The sequence below is a fragment of the Prunus persica genome, chromosome G4 (genome assembly GCF_000346465.2).
Source record: "Prunus persica cultivar Lovell chromosome G4, Prunus_persica_NCBIv2, whole genome shotgun sequence".
Lineage (NCBI taxonomy): Eukaryota > Viridiplantae > Streptophyta > Magnoliopsida > Rosales > Rosaceae > Prunus > Prunus persica.
Genome location: NC_034012.1, coordinates 10,490,567 through 10,508,544, shown reverse-complemented (window position 1 = coordinate 10,508,544; position 17,978 = coordinate 10,490,567). Strand labels below are relative to the sequence as shown.

The 17,978-nt window shown below is 36.9% G+C and overlaps 3 protein-coding genes across 4 annotated transcripts; 1 reads left to right on the top strand and 2 right to left on the bottom strand.

The window, feature by feature from the left end:
* Positions 358-3,332, bottom strand: LOC18779143 (probable protein phosphatase 2C 39). The gene is made up of 5 exons (XM_007211713.2): positions 2,969-3,332; positions 1,759-2,004; positions 1,341-1,617; positions 811-965; positions 358-654 (listed from the first exon to the last, which is right to left on the bottom strand). Exons 1-5 carry the CDS (start codon positions 2,999-3,001, stop codon positions 517-519), a joined length of 849 nt encoding a protein of 282 aa, XP_007211775.1. The 5' UTR covers positions 3,002-3,332; the 3' UTR covers positions 358-516.
* On the top strand, positions 7,621-8,799 carry LOC18778738. Its single transcript, XM_020562555.1, has one exon. It carries the CDS (start codon positions 7,945-7,947, stop codon positions 8,665-8,667), a length of 723 nt encoding a protein of 240 aa, XP_020418144.1. The 5' UTR covers positions 7,621-7,944; the 3' UTR covers positions 8,668-8,799.
* LOC18780358 (transcription factor EMB1444) lies at positions 9,711-12,439 on the bottom strand. Of its 2 annotated transcripts, none has more exons than XM_020562944.1 (7): positions 11,933-12,439; positions 11,742-11,792; positions 11,357-11,499; positions 11,082-11,187; positions 10,904-10,945; positions 10,763-10,819; positions 9,711-10,661 (listed from the first exon to the last, which is right to left on the bottom strand). In XM_020562944.1, exons 4-7 carry the CDS (start codon positions 11,181-11,183, stop codon positions 9,927-9,929), a joined length of 936 nt encoding a protein of 311 aa, XP_020418533.1. In that variant the 5' UTR covers positions 11,184-11,187; positions 11,357-11,499; positions 11,742-11,792; positions 11,933-12,439; the 3' UTR covers positions 9,711-9,926. The 2 variants fall into 2 exon arrangements, with proteins under 2 accessions (XP_020418533.1, XP_020418532.1); XM_020562943.1 differs by having other exon boundaries at positions 11,368-11,499.

Genomic DNA, 17,978 nt, shown 5'->3' with positions numbered 1-17,978 from the left:
TTGTTTTATTGTGATGGCTTATCCACTTTATCTTTGTCACCATGTCAAACACTTTCTCCAGGATATATTCCAAAATTTCATACCTTTTGGAAGAAAGACATGAATCATCCTGCAATAATCTACTCTGTCATTATTGTTTTTTTTTTTTAATAGCTGAAGTTTCAAGCAAAATATGAGTTGCATGGACAAAAACTCATCTTCAAGTCTAGCCAACTCCCTGTATTTAAAGGGGTCTCAAATTCTCAAACTGCAGAACAAGTAAAACTCTGCAAATAAAAGATTGTTTTGTCCATTCATAGCTATAATTTAGTAGGGCTAGCTAAATTTTGGCTATTTTTGTTGTAGCATGTACGAATCTCCAAAAAAATGATGAAAGGATTATAACACAAAAGGGGCACAAGATACACATCAAGCACACTTCAATGCCATAGCTGTTTATGAATACAACATATCTAATACATCATTGAAAACCAAGTTAAAATCAGACAAAATACATACCAAATAGAACTTATGCATTCACTGAAATCTTACAACTACACAAGAAATATCATCAGAGCTCTTCCTATTCACTGCCTCTTCCGTAAGGTGCTTCGCTGCTGCCCGGGCATCCTTTATATCTTTGATAGAATCCGCAACTTCTTGGTTTGACATCACCTGAAATCAAATTATATAAAAAAAAAATCAAGTTCATTCAAAGTACAACATGATATGCAGAAATCCGATTCTTCGGATTCAACATGCTATGGTCTACTGGTTATATTTGCAGTTTGCAATTGTAGATATTTTTGTCATAATTTCAAATAAACCAACCTTCCATAGTCCATCACTTGCCAAGACAATGAACTCTGTCTTCTCGTCTATTAAAGCCACCATTACATGAGGTTCAGAACTGAGATGTTTCTTCAAGCTCTTGTCACCAAACGCTCTTGCTACTGCCAACTGCCCATCAACCCGTGGAACATCCCCTGAATTCATCAGAATCACAATGTTAATACTACCATAGATGGAAGAAAACAATTCAATGTTGAAAATTAATGAGAACTAAAGAACAATAAATTGATTAGGCTTTATGATCAATCTCAGCAATGGTATATATGCAACTTAAGGTCTCAACTCTCAAGTACGTTAATTGGGTGAACCTCAAATCCAACTTAAGAGTGCCATAGAATAGATTGATAGCAACAAAACTCAAATCCTATTAAAATCCATGCTACTCACAAATCACTCTATCAAAATCAAACTGTCATACATTAAACCATTTTAAATGGTATTCAAAGAACAGAGGATTTTTTCATTTGGTTTCCAAACAGATTAATTTGGATTCTCAGAAATCTTATCACCTGGAAAGTTTGACACGAAACCACCTCTGTTCTCAATTTCTTCTCTTTCTGTGCTAGGCTCATGATCAACAGATAGTTGTTTTGCTACACCATTGTTACAAATAATAGCTCGAGAATCCCCAACATTGGCTACTACCAGCTTCTGGCAGTCAATTAATATGGCCGTAACTGCAGTTGAACCCCCTTTGCCCAAATCAACTGCCTTCTCCAGAATGTTAGTATCTGTTACACAATATGCTCTCCTGACTGCATTCTCCGTTTCTGTCCAGAAATCAGGCTGGGGAAAGGAGAAACAAAGACCAAGACAATAAAGAGAGTCAATGTTGATGTCTAACATCGTTTAACTACAACAGCTTCTATCAAACTACAAACTGAAAGAATGTAAAAATATATATCATGATACTACCGCATACACTACCTCTGTTAAGATATTGTTAAAGAGATTGGACTGCAAGTACTCAGGAATTTCATGGCTTAAATGGCCATCAAAAATTGCAAATAGTCCTAGCTCATGGTCATCGATTTGCTTAAACTGTGCAACAACATAGTCTTCCATAGCATGATGGGATTTTCCCTTTACCAAGTGGAAGCCATGTGTTATATGGTGTGACATTTTGCTTTTTCCTTTTCCAGAGTCAGGGTCTGATGGACCTAAAACTTTTTCCTACATTAAACAAACTCACATTTAGATTCTCAATCAGAAAACTTAAACCAAAATATGAGGGTATGTTTTTTTTATAGGCAACGAGCAAGACAACGTTGAACAGCAATCACATTTAACAAGACAAAGCACAAGAGAGAGAGAGAGAGAGAGAGAGAGAGAGAGAGCAAAAAGCCTACATAATTTGAGAAGCTAGTTAAAAATTGATCAATTTTATTTTCTACTCTAATTGCTAGGTACCCATAAGGCATACTACAATTGTTTATATTAGGTTAACTAATCCAAAAGGGGAAAAAAAATTAAAGATAGAAACCTACAGCTTCTAAAGTAGTTTTAATCATTTCAATGTGAACTACAAATTTCTGAAAAGGCTACACACAACCCTGCTGGCCTCTTCCAGAATTAAAAATAATCAAAGCAATGCAATAAAAAAAAAAGTAGATGAATTTTACTTATATATCTTTTTAAATGTTCTGTCTTTGGCTCCAAGTACCTATTCTCCTCTCTTTTATTTAGTCTTGATTAATTTCACTAAGATTCCATACTGCATTTTAATCCTCCTAAGTGAAGTAAATAAAACATGATGTTTGCAACACCCATAAACCCAAAGTAGCAAGAGCAAAAGTAAGAGTGGGGTTTTGGAGATCATGAAAAGGGTTTTTCCTCTTGCAACATCCATAAACCCACGGTAGCAAGAGCCAGAGAAACATCAAAGTTTCAGATCTAAAATTGCAACACAAGACAATTTAGAGAACTGGGTAATTGTCAATAATATATAAACCACAAAGATCCGCAATAATTTGTCTACATGGGTGTGGATGCAAATCAAATTGCAGATCAAGCAGATGTCAAGAACAAGCCAGAACAAGCCAAATAATGAACAAATCAGTAAGCCAATTGAGAAAAGGATTAAAACCCATACATCAAACATGAAGTAGTGTAAGTACCCATGTAGCACACAACATACCTTCATCTTATGGAGAATTTCTCTGCCGGTCATGGCTGTCTTGTTGTGGAGCCTTATACGTATAAAACTATTCAATTAAAATTGAAACAGAAAATGGAAATGGAATCCACAGTGGCCACGAAAGAAAAAGAGAAAGAGAGATGGACAAACAACAATCAGAGTCACAGAGGAGGAGGAGAGAGATTGAGAGAGAGAAGTGTGAAGAAGAGTTGAGGAGATGAGGATGATGCTTGTGTTGACACGACCTCTCTGTTTCCAGCCTTTCTCTTCCAATTCTATGCCGCGTTCTCTGCATTAATCAAAGACGCGTTCGCGCCGCGACTTGTCTTTTTTTAATTATTATTTTTAATTTTTATTTTTTTCCTTTTGCTTCGAATAAATAATTACGAGAAACGATTAGAAGTGTAAATAATTACGAGAAATTATAATTACGTAGGTAAGAGCAGGCGAAACAGCAATGACGCGTCACTGGGTCGCGTGCATGATGACACGCACGTTAGGATTAAATTATTTTAAAGGGTCAATATTGTATTTTTATTAATAAATTAAGTAGTAATAATAATTGGATTTGATTGTACACTGTTGACTATTGACTTTTTATTTAATAAATCGAGTATAAGCATAGAGTAAAGGCATAACTTTTCAAACGGTATTTCCAAAAATACGATTCTCACCCTTTCCCGTTTATTTAAAGGGGAGAGATCGGAGTGGGACTGGACATCCGAGGTTTGGCCAATCATAGCAGTTGTACTTGACGGAAATAGCCAATCTTACTGTTCTACATGATAAGGGTGGGGGAAAATGGGTGAACCAATCAAACCAACCGAATTGGACCGATTGAATTGATTCGGCCGATTTGGGTAGTTCTCTTTTCCTCTTTTTTTTCTATATATTTCACATGAATCAGTTTGTCTGCGATTTTGATTTTAATAAGACTACTGGCATGTTTACTAATCCATAATTGGATTAGGATGAATTGAATTGAGGAGAATTAGATTCCGGTTCTTATTGAAGTTGTTTACTAAACCATATAGAATTGAGGTAGGAGTGGTACTAATTACTAAAATATTCTCGTTGTTTGGTTAAAGTAAATGGCAAATTTGGAATTTTGAAAATTGTGTGAGGATATAATGGTAAAAGAGATGAATTCTTAAGGGAGACTTTGGAAAAGCCCAAAGGAGAGAGAAATTTTTTTAAAAATGCCAAAATGGACAAAATTGCCCTTATTTATTTTTTGATTTCCTAAGGAATCCTTTACATTTGCATGGCTTTTGTTTGAAAGTTGAGAGGTTTTTCTGTCTTTTTTTAAAAAGCTTTGGCTTTTTTCAAAAGTGAAAGTTTTTTTATGGGTAAAACCTAAATTTACTAATTCCTTAATGGGTTAGTTCTCCATGAATTAGAATACCACCTCCCACCCAAGAATTGAATTCCTCCAAAATCAGGAATTCAATTCTTAAATTTGTGTGGGCCCCACTTACTTTTCAATTTCTTGATCTGAAGTAAACATAGGAATCCTCCATATGTGGAATTTCAATTCCTGATAAGTAAACACACCATAAAAGACAGATCTCGTTGCATTCTAATTCACCCACTTGTTAAACATTCTCACTTCCCATTTATAGCCACTCATTTCTTCTCATTTCCTATCTTTGTCTCCTTCATTCCTCGAACCCTGATAACAAATACCATCAATCGTCAAACCTCATTTCTCCCACCACAATACAAAACTTCATTTTCCAAAGCTATCTTGTGTTTGCCTCTCTCACCCTGGCTTCATATCTATTTATCCACACCATGTCCCTTATCGTTGAAGACTCCGACAAAGAAACCATATTTCACCACATGTGTCGAAGCCTATGCATCTTGAGATTTGTTCATATCTCGTCGCTCCACCTTGGATTTATGATAGGTCCAACCTCCACAGCCTAAGATTTTGTTGATATGGTGATTAAATAAACCAAATCAATGAAAAGAACCAACTATCTTCAGTGTGTGTTCATTCAGCCCTATTTTATTTTCACAGTCCATCCGAATTTATTCAAAATGATAACCTGATTGTGGTTGTGGCTCATCGTCAGTTGAGGGGCGAAGGTGGACTAAATAGAACTGTGCCCATCCATATTACGTGAACTAAAATTTTTCTAGGGTGGTTGTGGTTCGATTAGTTCTTGGCCTCAAAATATTTACTGACCTAAAGTTATATCATTATTTGGGTTGGTTTGATTTAGGCCTCAAATGAGCAGCACTACTAAACCAAATTAATTCATTTAGTGATTGATTTGGTTCGGTATTTTTCCTTCATAAGAAGTTAAGCAAATATTCTACATATTCTTACATATATCAAAGGAAATTCATCTTAAAATTAAGTAATAGTGGAAGAAATTTCTTACCTTGAGAGAGAGAGAGAGAGAGAGAGATGTATGTACGTTATTATCGTGTGAATGCTATAAAATAGAGAGAGAAGATAGCAAAAGCATTCTGAGTTGTTATGTCATTCCCGGTTGTAGGCTGTTCCCGTATGTTTTGACGGTTTTGCCCCTGCCTGAAGTCCTAAATGACAGTTGGGTCCCTTTCGTTGTCAAACTAGAGAGAATGCTGTCGTTCTTGCGTTTTGGTTCGCGTGAAAGGGCCGTAGGCAGTATGGTCATTGCAAAGATTTTGTGAAAGGGTGGATTTGTTGCTTTTCCCATGTTATTTGACGGTTTTACCCCTGCTTGTGTCCCTTTCGTTGCCAAACGAGAGAGAGTTTTTGCGTCAAAGCTTCGAACTCCATGCCCCAATATGGAGTATGAGTCTAGGCCGATCTAAGTCATCCCGACAATATTGCCAAAATCATGTAGCATTATTTGACTACCGATTATCCTACCCGAAGTCAAATTTTAAAATAATCCAATTCAATCATGCAGGTCAAACGAGCCTTCATCTCTCTCTCGTGATGCCCTTTCCTAAAGGTTATCAGGCCATGTATGTAGGTCTCATCCTCAATAGGGGCAAACTTACAAGGGTTTAGGCCATAGATATCCACTTGGACTTTGGACTTTGAATTGAACCACCACCTCATGGCCCCTTACTTGGGCTGGGATAGTTTTTGTAGCCCAATGTTCAGTGCTACACAAATGGACCTAACAAATTATTTGGATCCTATAAATCTTTTAAAAATACGTTCACTTATATCACCATGCAATCGATTATTTCGGCTTTAATTTTATCACCACTTAATCAATGATTTATGTTGATAGTCTGACAATCCCAAAATCATCCGAAAATGAGTGGAAGGGGTTATGTGTGGTCGTTGGGTCTAACTCGTAGATTGTATACTCTAAACACAATTATAAAATCAAAGCATCCAACCAAAACCAATTGGTAATGAAATCTAAAAACCCATTACATAATATATAGTGTAATACAAGACTTTGTTTCCCCATGTGAAAATATACTCTCTAACAAGAAAGAGTCACCAAAGCAAGATGAGTGTTTACCTAACCTAATAAAAAAAAACAAAATAGGGGTATTGAGCAAGGAAGAGCATGGACCTACCACATTGCATAATTAGAGTATCATCCAAGGAAGAAGAGTAACAAACATTGTTTTGTGTATGTGTGTGGGGTGGGTGGGAGGAAGAAGACTGACTAAATCTGGCTGACCTGTGGTCCCCCTAGGATGATGAGCTCAAATGGGCCCATGGGTTCTCCACAGAAACCCAAATAGGAGACCAAAGAATTTTCTAAGAGCCACTTTGTCTCCATGTTTGGGAGAAATCAAAGTGTTTGATCAAATTGTATAAAATTTCCACTCATTTAATAAAAGCCCCTATGGGGAAGAGGAGAGGAGGAGCCTTTGCTTCAACAACACAAAGGAAGCTATGTATGCTGATTCCATCATTGCTTGGTTTTGTAAAAGCCTAGACAATCCAATATGCTTGTTATTATGTCGACTCTCTCTCCCCCGATCAGAGACCCCTTTCTGCTTTAGATGTGGAACCAAGTATTTTTGGGGGGCTGCACCCTTGAACCAAATAACAAAAGCAAGTGGACAGGGATTAAAGGGGAATCCATTGAATTAGGAATAAACAAACAAGGGTTTGAGAGTATTTATTTATATGCTTTCAAGATTTTATATCTTATGCCAAAGACACAAGATCAAGAATTCTGATCTATTGTTAACCTCTTGATTAAACCTATTAGCCGCTTCATTGGTCCTACATTGTTGTAATACCAAGCATCAATAACTTCTCGGCATTGAAGTAATGCTATATATATCACATTTAGTTATCACATATCTCATAGCAGATATATGAATTTTGTGTAAATTCCCTCTTATATGAGTTTCGTTGTAATATCACAGACTAATTACTTCTCGTAGTTCGATTTATCATTACGTTTCAACTTAAGAATGAGGTTACATGTACCATATTTAATGATCACATTTATTACAGATAAGTGAATTCGATGCAATTCAACCCTGCGGTCCATCAATATTATAGAAATAATTTTTTATTGTAGCCAATGTAGTAATTTTGGTTAGCATACTCATATTCAAGGATATAATACCTATTTATGAATTGAATTATGCTTGGGGTGCAATCCATCTGAGTTAGACTACCGATGCTGGATTGTGGGCCATCCTACTATATGGGTTTCCATGTTTGACTAAAAAGTGTTAAACCTCACAACATCATTTATGATTTAACACACTTCCTTCCCACACACTGAGACTGAGTGTTATTGCAACCCCACCCCACCCTAAGTATTGAATTTAATATTGAGTTGGCAAGTAGAACTTCATCATTCACACCACCAAAACCTTTGCCCATCTCACCCAACAGAGGGTCAAGATCATTCCAGGTGTCACACCCATATCAAAAGGAACCCGAATTTCCCTCACTTTTTTCTACCCCTAATTAAACCTTCTTATAAATATACAACCTGCCCCATGCAAATACACCAACCTCCTCTCTCTCCCTAAAAAAACCATCCATGGAAAACCGCCGGCTAAAGAGCACCTCCGGCGACACATTCTCCTTTCCGAGCACTCCGATCCACGAGCAAGACTCCGATTTCGAATTCGGATGCTTCACCCCTGACTCAGCCTCCAGCACTGATCCCTGCAAAGACTCCCCTGCAGACCATTTGTTCTTCAATGGCAGGCTCTTACCACATGCCTTCCCATTTCAACCAATTAGCAACGGTTTTATGGGTGTCGATAGTAATTCTCGGAGAACAAGCCGGACGAGCAGCATTAGCAGCAAGGACTCTCTCATGTCCTCAAGAAGCAATAGCACCAACAGCAGGAGCAGCAGCTGCAGCAGCAGCGCAAGGACAAGCTCAAGCGACAACTCTGAGAGGAAATTGGTGCACCAAAACAAATTGGGTTCTAGAGCTTCATCAGATAGATACAAAGGAAACAGAGCTAATAATCTCGGAGGTGGACAAGTTTATGGTTCTTCTCAGAGATGGCAATTCATAACAGCTGTGCCTGTACCGGCTTCTTTAAGCCGTGACAATTCTCGGAAGAAGGCGAAAGTGGATCAGCTTGAAGGGAAGGAGAAACCCATCAAAGGGAAGAGAAAAGGCCGGGTGAAGACGGTGGTGGTCCGCCGGAGTTTTGGCCGGAGGTTTTTCCGGTGGCTTGTTTGGACCTGCAGAAAGTGTCACGCAATGGAACCGTCCAACAAAAGTAGTGATCATGTAATTAATTAAAGCTGCGAATTGATAAATGTGAAGTGAAAAATGATTTTTTTTAAAACTTGTTTATCAAGTTTTGTAATTTGTTCATGGGTTTGAGGTTAGTATTTTGAAGTTTGCTTTGAAAGTAGATAACTGGCTTTATACTTTAGCTTTGGCTTTGGCTTTTGATCACTTTCAACTTTGAAGAAAAGCAAAAGGAAATATATATATTCTGGGAACGTTAACCAGCAAAAGCAATTTGGCTTGTTAAAATAGAGCTTTTGTCACAATGTGTTCGGTTATTGTTTCAAATTCTTCAGAGCGAGCGTTTAATCTTGAAGTTGAAGCTGTTGATATGGCAATGATATTCTTCCATGAATCCTTTGGAAACATAAACTAGTTGGTTGACTGAATAGTGATCAGTCAACCAAATCTTTATCTAAAAGCCAAGGCTTGTCGTGATCGCTTGTTAATTTGGAAAAGTAGATACCAAAGAGTCCATTTTTTTTTTTTCAAATGCATATGGCCTCAGTTATAAGTTATGACCAACCCAACAAAAGTATTGGATCAAGAACAGACTCTGTCAACGACTCTATTGAAATCCAATTTCAAATAGAGAGAGTTTTCCCCCAGTATCTTAGCCTTTATAAACGCTTCAACAACTCTAGGTCTAGACATGTTCAGCCAATTGACTAGGTCAGTGAACCCAACCTTACACTCAAGTACGAATGTAGAGGCCCAACTCCTTATTATAGATAACCCTAGCTAGAGAACCAGTAGCAAAATTGGATTTCCAAAAAGTGTGATGAAGACTGTATCGCCCAGCAATGAAGCTTTACACAGAGACTTGAAACAAACAATGGATGTGAGACTCCCAGCCACCATGCGTATTTGCAACTGTATTCAAATAGTTTTATTTTCTTGAGCATTTTGGACATAATGGATTTCTTCAAGCCCATTACTGCTGGAATTGGATGCAAGCTTTGATTACTTGGAACCAACTTGGCATGATGGTATTGATTTTCTACTATGTTTATTTTATATTTTACATTCCATGACCTTAGTGAGAGTTAGAAGAACAAAAGAATGGAGGGAAATTCTTCTTGGGATGAACTACAAGTACAAAATGATCTCTAATTAAGTCTCACTAACTGCGATAAAAACACATAAACATATAAAGAGCTAGAACATGAAATCGATCGCAGAAGTATAGGCAGCAAAGGAGCTCAAAAGCTTTGCCTACATACAACTCCTCACCCATTGTCCCTCAAATACAATCCTCCCTCCCCATTTCACTCCAAGAAGGTCTCCATAACATCAGAGTACATACCAGCTTCGGCGTTTCGATACCCCACAGATTGGTGCTGATGGTGATCAACTGAGTTTGAAGATGATGAAGCCATTCTTGCAGGCAAAGTAAAGCTCCTCTTGTACTTGTTTTCCATGTTCTTCCTTGCACTACTGTCCGGGTGGCAATCCAAGCTCAAAAACTCATTGTGATTCGAAGCATGATCTGAGTTTGGATTCGGGTTGTGGTGGTGATTTTCGTCTCCACCTTTGTTTCCCAAGTTCTCCGGATTGAACAAAAGCTTTGCATCATCAGAACGTCCCGTGAGGGCATTGAAGAAAGACAATCCATTTGGCCATTTGATGTCATTTTCATGCTCTCCTCCTCCCCCTCCCATCATGTCTCCTCCCATTTGTGTTTCTGCTGAATGAGGCAGCAAAAACATGTGTGTCCCGTCTTTATTGGCTTGTGGATTGTATCCAAGTCTGGCTGCAGAGTTCTGGAAACTGTTGGGGGATGGCAGCTGCATAGCTGTTGCAGATGGAAGAGGCCCTTGAGCCCAATTGAAGTGAGGAGGCGGAGGCCGGATCGGAATTGGGGACTGCTTTGAAGGAAGCACTGATGAGGCAGAGTTGTTTCTGGTAGAGGAAAATAGTTGGGAGAGGTAAAAACCAGATTGGTAGCCTAAAGACTCAAAGGTATGCCTCATTCTTAGCACAAAGTGAAGGTCTTCTGGTATCTGATATACATATTGTGCATGTCCTTGTGTTAGTGTGAATTTGCAGCATTAAAGCAAATATTAATGGGAAAAGAAAATATATATATATATATATATCTCACAATCTTGCAGGAGCCCAACTGCAGAAGCCCATGACCAGCTTGAATTACAGCAATTGTCTGGTAAAATAAATTAACTGTTAAAAAAAATTACACCAAAATGATGAGATCAATAATTGAAGCAGTAAATGTTTCTGTTCTGACCTGAATGCCTGACTCAAACTGATCAGTCCATTCAGGAGGAAGCTGCAATAAATGGCATAAAACAACTATCAGTCATTAATATGTGCTAGCTAAGCACAAACTTGTGCTAATTCCAGCTTGTCTACTTTGACAAATATATAGGTGAAAGGGAGAAAAAAGACTGGCTTTTATTACATACAGCATCAAAAGAACTTTGCCAGTAGTTGGAGATGTTTGGTTCACACTCTGTAGGTTCTTTGAAAACCCATTTGTGGCACTTATCAGATGCAACCTTCCCCATCAACCTGTGTTGAATTCAGTGCAACCAATGACAGCACAAATACAAGAAGAACTTATTTCCCATAACCAAAAAAAACACCCATATTTTATGTCCTGCAAGATTGTCATGTAGAGAGAGAGAGAGAGAGAGAGAGAGAGAGAGAGGAGAAGAAACCACAACAAAAAAACACATACCAAGTACCCACCCTTCTCCATAATTATACAGCTGAATGGACATTTTGCTGAAGGCTTTCCTGACAGGATCTTCTCCGTCAATATCTTCAAGACAATCTGATGAAACTCTTCCTCGACAAAACCCATCTTCCCACATCAACATCCTTCACCAAATTTCATAAACAACACTAAAATCACAAAATTACCAAAAACCCATTTCTAAAAACTCATGTTCATATAAAAAATAAGATTCCTAGTCAACTCCACTGGCTTTCACCCTGTTTCTTAGAGAAGCAGAGAGAAAACAGAGCAAAAATTGAATTGCATAGCTAACCAAGTTGAGCTCAGTAGTTCAAATAAAGTTTAATTCCCATTTTACATAAGCAACCATATATTATATACTTACAAGCTGCCATTGTCATCCCCAACCTTGCAGCCATTACCTCCTCTGACTCTCCTGCAACAAAACAAATTAATGAATTAAACCCAGAAAAGAAAACAGCTAGAAATCAAAGCATCCAAAGCTAAACATCAGATCAAGTGTAGAGAGACAGAGAAAGAAGAGAACTTTAAGAGAAAGAGAGAGGGGAGACATACGGGCGTGGACGGATGGTCCAGAAGACAGAGTAAGTCCAGTCTGTGCTGAGACAGACGCTTCTGAGGGCCTCATGAAGGGCCATCATCCCAACAGCTTCTTTGCTCCTATCTGTTGCTCCTGAGCCCACCATCTCAATCTCAATCTCTTTCTCTTTCTATGACTTTTATTTTCTTTTTTTGCCTCTTTCACTTGTCCAATTTTAAGACCACCACCTCCCTTTCTTCTTTTTTCTCTTTCTTTCTTTCTATCTATCTATTTATCTATCTCTGCCTGGGAACACTGCCAACTATCCTGCTTACTTCTCATTCAAACTCAGCTTAAATTTTCTATCTTCTTTGGCACCTGCACATTGCTTAACCCCAAACAAAGCACACCCTTTATTCATCTCTCTCTCTTTCTCTCTCTCTCTGTTTGATTTATATTTTTTATTTTTTGTTTAGCAACCTTGTCTTTCTTTACTACTCTTGTTTTGTTTGTCCCAAGTAGTCAGGTTTGGTATTTCTTGACAGAGATGAGGTAAAAAAAAAAAGCAGCAGTGGAAGAGTAGAAAGTGGGGGGTTTTGGGTCTTGAAAGTATTTAAGCCTTGGAAAATATAAACAGTGGGGTCAGCTTTTGTCCTTGTTCTCTGTCTCTTGCAAAAGCAGAACAGTAAAGTAAGATATTATACTGGAATTACCATTTTACCCTTTTCTTAGCATTGTCAGTTTAGGTGTTGGATTTTCCGTCTGAATTTGGAGACACGCTTACATGAAATGGGAATAGCTATATTTTGATATTTTCGGCTAATTACAGTATGTTATACGTGATCATTTTTTTACATAACAGTCTATGATTTGTCGAAAATAACAAAACTTCTTCATTACAAGTTTTTCCACTGAATTTGGCATAATATTTACCATGCATGCTGATGCTGTTTAACCCTCCGGATGAATGAGCCAGTCAAACTGCTGAGCTCCCCCAACAACCCATTTTTGTGTTCCTTTCATTTTTTATTTTTTTTGGGGGTGTTTTGCTTTGCCTTTGGTCCTAATAATCTTTTTACTGTTAGGTGATGCTGTTTTAGCCAACTACATTTCAGCATCATATCTTGCTTTCCTTGTATTATGTCAAAATTATAGGCCTATGATTGCACCGTTAACAGTGGTGTTGAAATTAATTGCACAATAGACAACAACAACCAAAAAAAAAAAAAGCAAGAAAAATTATTTAGCATAAACCCTTTGCTAAAAATATTTGACAAAGTTAATTTTTTGAGTGGAAAACAGACATCATAAATGGTTTTGCTGCCATGCAATTCCACTTTAAGCCACTGATTAAGCAGCAAATATCGGTAAATTTTGAATGCTGAATAGTAGAATTGAACTTTGTGTTTGGGAAAAGTTTCATTTTCACCAACATTTGGCTCCTAATTGTGCTTTGAAGCTGGAGTTTGACAGTTAGCAATGCATTTGGACATAAAAAGGACAACCCACCAATATTTTTCTCCCCTCATTGCCTGCTTGTTGAATTGTGGTACATTGCAAATATTTCTTAATTCTTAAATAATCATTGAACTTTAAAAAAACTTAAATAATTGTACTATATATAGCTAACACCATTCATCTCATGCCAACAAGTCTAGTCGAGTAGAAAAATGTATTGACTTGCTGACCAGAAATCTCATATTCGAATTCCTATGATATCTTAGTTGTGTGTATGTGTGAAAAACACCTCTCTCATTGTAATTTAAACTATCACTTATATTATAAAATATCATTCATCTCATATACGTTAAAAGTTAAATAAACGTAACGTTAATATAAATTGGAAATTCCGACTCGGACCTTCTAAAACGAAAATATAGATATTATGTTAAACAATTATTACATTCTAAAACTTAATTGTTAAGAAATGAGAGGACTAGGTAGATGCACATCAATCCAACTATAAGAAACCTATTTCTTGCCAAAGTTACCCATTTGAGCTCGATAATTCACGGAAATCAAAGATGAAAGATAACAAAAACAATTGGGATGGCACAGAATCTTTACCAGTCAAAGGTGATAACGTGGATACTGATGGTTAGATTTGGATTAATATTTTAAGACAATATGATATTGTTGTTATGTCAGTTTGCAAGGACAAAACACCTAGTCTAATCATAATTAAATATTGTACGGTCATGAGTATTTAAATGGCTTATACCATTTGAGCACTCCCCTCTTGCGACTTGCCTCACCTAACTTCATGACTAAGGTGATCAAAACTTCAAATTTGCCCCTTCAATTCTTTTTATTTGTTTAAAGTGGGGGGGAAGTGCAACTGAGGTTCAAATTTGAGATCACGAATTTGCAACTAAATATTTTTATCATTAAGCTATTGGCGTCCTTCAATTCACAAACGATAAACTCCAACAATTTTATTTTTTTAATATGCTCAGACTCAAATGTAATCCAATTTTATTATGATCAACAATGTAATCCAATTTAAGTGTCCAAACTAGTTTTTGACACAATGAATGTTGCAACCAACTCAAATAATAAGAGTTTTAAGAATATTTGTAGAATGAATGAGAGGGCGTGGCATGGGTAATATTGTCTGTCATACAAAACGGTGACCCTGTGGAAATTTTGAGAGGGTGCTCGGCTTGTGCTTTGCAGAGTTGTACATAGAAAAATAGTAATTAACGAAAATTGAGAGAGAATAATGGAGATTAAGGTGTCACGTGCTCAAGTGCCATGGCAATGAGTCAGTGTATCATTTCACATAAAGAAAGAGAAATGCACGAATTGCAGGGCTGAGGTGCACGCACGAAGTTTGATAATACCCAAAGAGTACTACTATTTCCACCCTCTTGTCTTATTTCCCTTCCACCTTATCAGTGTTCCAAAGCTCGTCCAATACTTCTTATCTCTATAGTCCTTTTCTTTCTTATTGTTATTGGTTCCTCCATTGTTTTTTTCACAATTCTTCTTGAACATTTGGTGCCGCACATTACATTCTGCATCTTCCTTCATAATTAGAATCGCTGCAATCAATATGAAGAAAGCAAACCCAGAAAAAGAGTTATAACGAAACAAAAATCCATTGATCAATATCTTCAAAACTAAAAACCCATTAACCAAACTCAACAAACACAGAAAAACCCAATTCTCAAATCAAACTAATATCATTTACTTAATACCATCAATCAAACCATCAAAAATCCAAAACCCCATCTCCAAAATCGTCTCCTCCCGCCCTCCCCTCCCCCCCAAAAAAAAGAAGAAAGGTTAGAAAAAAGAAAAATATGTACTTAAAAATCGAAGTTTTAATGTTTTACTGAAAATGGAAAAACAAAAACCACCATCATTCAAGAGAAACATGCAAAGAGGAAGTTCGCCCTTGAAGGCGTCGCTCTTCCTCATCTCTTCCCTCTAATCGCTAAATCGTCAAGCTTGGATAGCCTCTCGGACACATTACCGATCATTGAAAACCTCCTTAAGGAAATCACTTATTGTTTTAGGCACAAAACTGGGTCTAAAATCCAAGCTCAGTTCAGGAGGAACCGAACCCATTTGAGAGAGAGAGAGAGAGAGAGGTGAAAATGAGAATCAGAAATAGTGAGAACCTATTTTCATACCCTATTTTTCATAAGTACTTAGAAGTCATTTTAGAAAAAAGGGTAAATTTGTCTTTAAAATTGTGAAGATGAGGTGGGTAGGAAAATATGATAGGTGGGTGGAAATAGTAGTACTCTACCCAAAATATCACACATTTTTATCTACTTTGAAAGTTTTTGCTGATGCGATACTTTTGTTTTTAGGTTACTTACCCAAATATTCCATCATAAGAAAAAAAAGTTCATTACTCAAAAATTAGATTTGAGACTAAATATCAATTTGTGGCAGTTTACTAATCCGTACGAATTATGAGTAATTGAATTAAGTATGAATTGAATTAAAAAGAAGTTGGATTGAGGAGAATTAGATTCTGGATTCTTATTAAAGTTGTTTACTAAACCATATGGATTGAGGAGAGTTAGATTTCAAATTCCTATCGAAATTGTTTACTAAACTATATAGAATTGGGATTGAGTGGTACTAATTTCTCAAATGTCCTCGTTGTTGGGGGTAAAGTAAATGACAAATTTGTAATTTTCAAAATCGAATGAGGATATAATAGGTAAAAAAGATGAATTCATAATGGGTTAATTCTCCAAGAATAAGAATACCACATCCCACCCAAGAATTGAATTCCTCCAAAATCAGGAATTCAATTCCTAATTTTGTGTGGGTCCCGCTTACTTTTTAATTATTTGATGTTAAGTAAACGCATGAATCCTCCCTATGTGAAATTCAATTCCTCATGAAAATTATAATTTCTAATTAGTAAACAAACCATTGGTGTTTTGGTACTTTGGAGTTTCGAGTTTCAATCTTTTTCTCTATTGTTTCTTCTTTTGTTGATAAATATATATATATATATATATATATATAGATATACACTCGAAATTTCAAGCATTCATTAAGAACAACTCATGTATTTTTTAGGCCATCAGTCTTTCTTCTTTTTCTACCTTACTTCTCTCTCTATATGACTCTATCTCTATCCATAGCTGACGCACTGCTAAGCTTCAACTCTTCTAATCAGTTTTACAGTAGCTCCTACGTTAACTGCTTAATGCTTTGAATCCCTTCAAGTAGTACTTTGAAAGAGGAATTCTTGTTCTTGAACCCAACAGTAATTTTGTGCATGATTTGACTTGACTTGATTTGATTCGATATGATTAGCAACCTTATATTTCTCCCTATACCGTGTGCTTCTTTTGTTTTTAGCCCAAGTAGTCAGCCTTGGCATTCATGTCAATGTTGAGGCAGCAACTGAGGAGGAGTAAAAAGTACAATAGTGAGAGCACTGTGCGCTCTCTCTTTCATATACAAGGTTAGGTTGGCTTCTTCTCCCTCTGACCTAATACATTCACCATGCTGAGTAAACCTTTGAATGAATGGGCTACACTCACCAGGAAAACTTTAGTGTGTAAACGTATGCATGCTCATTTGATTACTAGAGTGAGAAATGAGATAGATAGAAACGTGCATTGCATTCGTACATACCAGGAAAGTTTTTCTCCACACTCACGCAACTTAGCTTTCAACTAAGTACGTGAGCAGTGTCTAACCTCAGCTATAACCCAAATGAATATTTTTTGTTTTTTTGTGTTATAGAGTTTTAAGGCTTATTTCATCTCAAAATTTAACAGCTCACTCATAAGGTGCATCTAACACGCTCTATTTGAAATCTCAAACCGTTCTTGTTCTCAAAAATTCATTTTTATAGAGCTTAAGGAATCCAAAAACAATATTAAAAAAAAATTTGTAACTTCAGTGATCCGTAATTAAGAGCATTCACCATTACATATGAAGTTTTGATCGATCTTATTTGTTGAGTATGTTTGTAAAGAGAAAAACCCATAAATTTTAAAAAAACAAAAACAAAAATCAACCTTAAAAATGGAAAAAAGAAAGCGCACGGATTGCGGGGTTTGCCTGCATCTTGTACCTGCGACGTCCTCCTCCCATAAGCCACGCTCAATGGAGCAGACGGACAACGACAAACAGAAGGATTGTGGGTGCCGAGGGTGCGTGTGAAATTAGGCGCGTGGTCTTGGCCTCTGCCGAAAATAACAAAAATTCATACATCAATCAGAAACTTTGGGCTCACTCTGCTCCGCATTGACCGGCCCAGGCTCCGCTTCAAAACCCACGACCGTATCTTTTGTGGGGCCCGCTGCTAAATCCCTCTGGAATTCTTTGTTTTGTTCTAAACCTAACCCCCGATCGCCGACGCCTTCCATTTGCGGTCCATTGTTTTTTCATTAACAATAATCAAAACGATACACTGCATTTCCTTAAGTCAGTCGTTTTCAATGTTTTAATAGCTTATTGGCATGCGCTTGATTCAAAGTAAGTGGAAAAAGTATGATAGTTTTATATACAAAGACAGTACCACAAGAAGCTTAATAGCAGGAATTCCTTTTGTGGTTCAATGAACCGAATTATCTACTTTGCTATATTCCTATTTAC

What these genes read in the sequence shown, in the direction of transcription:
- LOC18779143 (XM_007211713.2), bottom strand. Translation starts at nt 3,001, where the DNA reads ATGACCGGCAGAGAAATTCTCCATAAGATGAAG. An exon ending in AAATTCTCCATAAGATGAAG is followed by an intron (nt 2,005 to 2,968) that starts GTATGTTGTGTG and finishes TGTTTAATGTAG; the next exon opens with GAAAAAGTTTTAGGTCCATC. An exon ending in TTAACAATATCTTAACAGAG is followed by an intron (nt 1,618 to 1,758) that starts GTAGTGTATGCG and finishes TCCTTTCCCCAG; the next exon opens with CCTGATTTCTGGACAGAAAC.
- LOC18778738 (XM_020562555.1), top strand. Translation starts at nt 7,945, where the DNA reads ATGGAAAACCGCCGGCTAAAGAGCACCTCCGGCGACACATTCTCCTTT.
- LOC18780358 (XM_020562943.1), bottom strand. Translation starts at nt 12,063, where the DNA reads ATGGTGGGCTCAGGAGCAACAGATAGGAGCAAAGAAGCTGTTGGGATG. An exon ending in TGGACCATCCGTCCACGCCC is followed by an intron (nt 11,793 to 11,932) that starts GTATGTCTCCCC and finishes GTTTTGTTGCAG; the next exon opens with GAGAGTCAGAGGAGGTAATG. An exon ending in CTGTATAATTATGGAGAAGG is followed by an intron (nt 11,188 to 11,367) that starts GTGGGTACTTGG and finishes AATTCAACACAG; the next exon opens with GTTGATGGGGAAGGTTGCAT.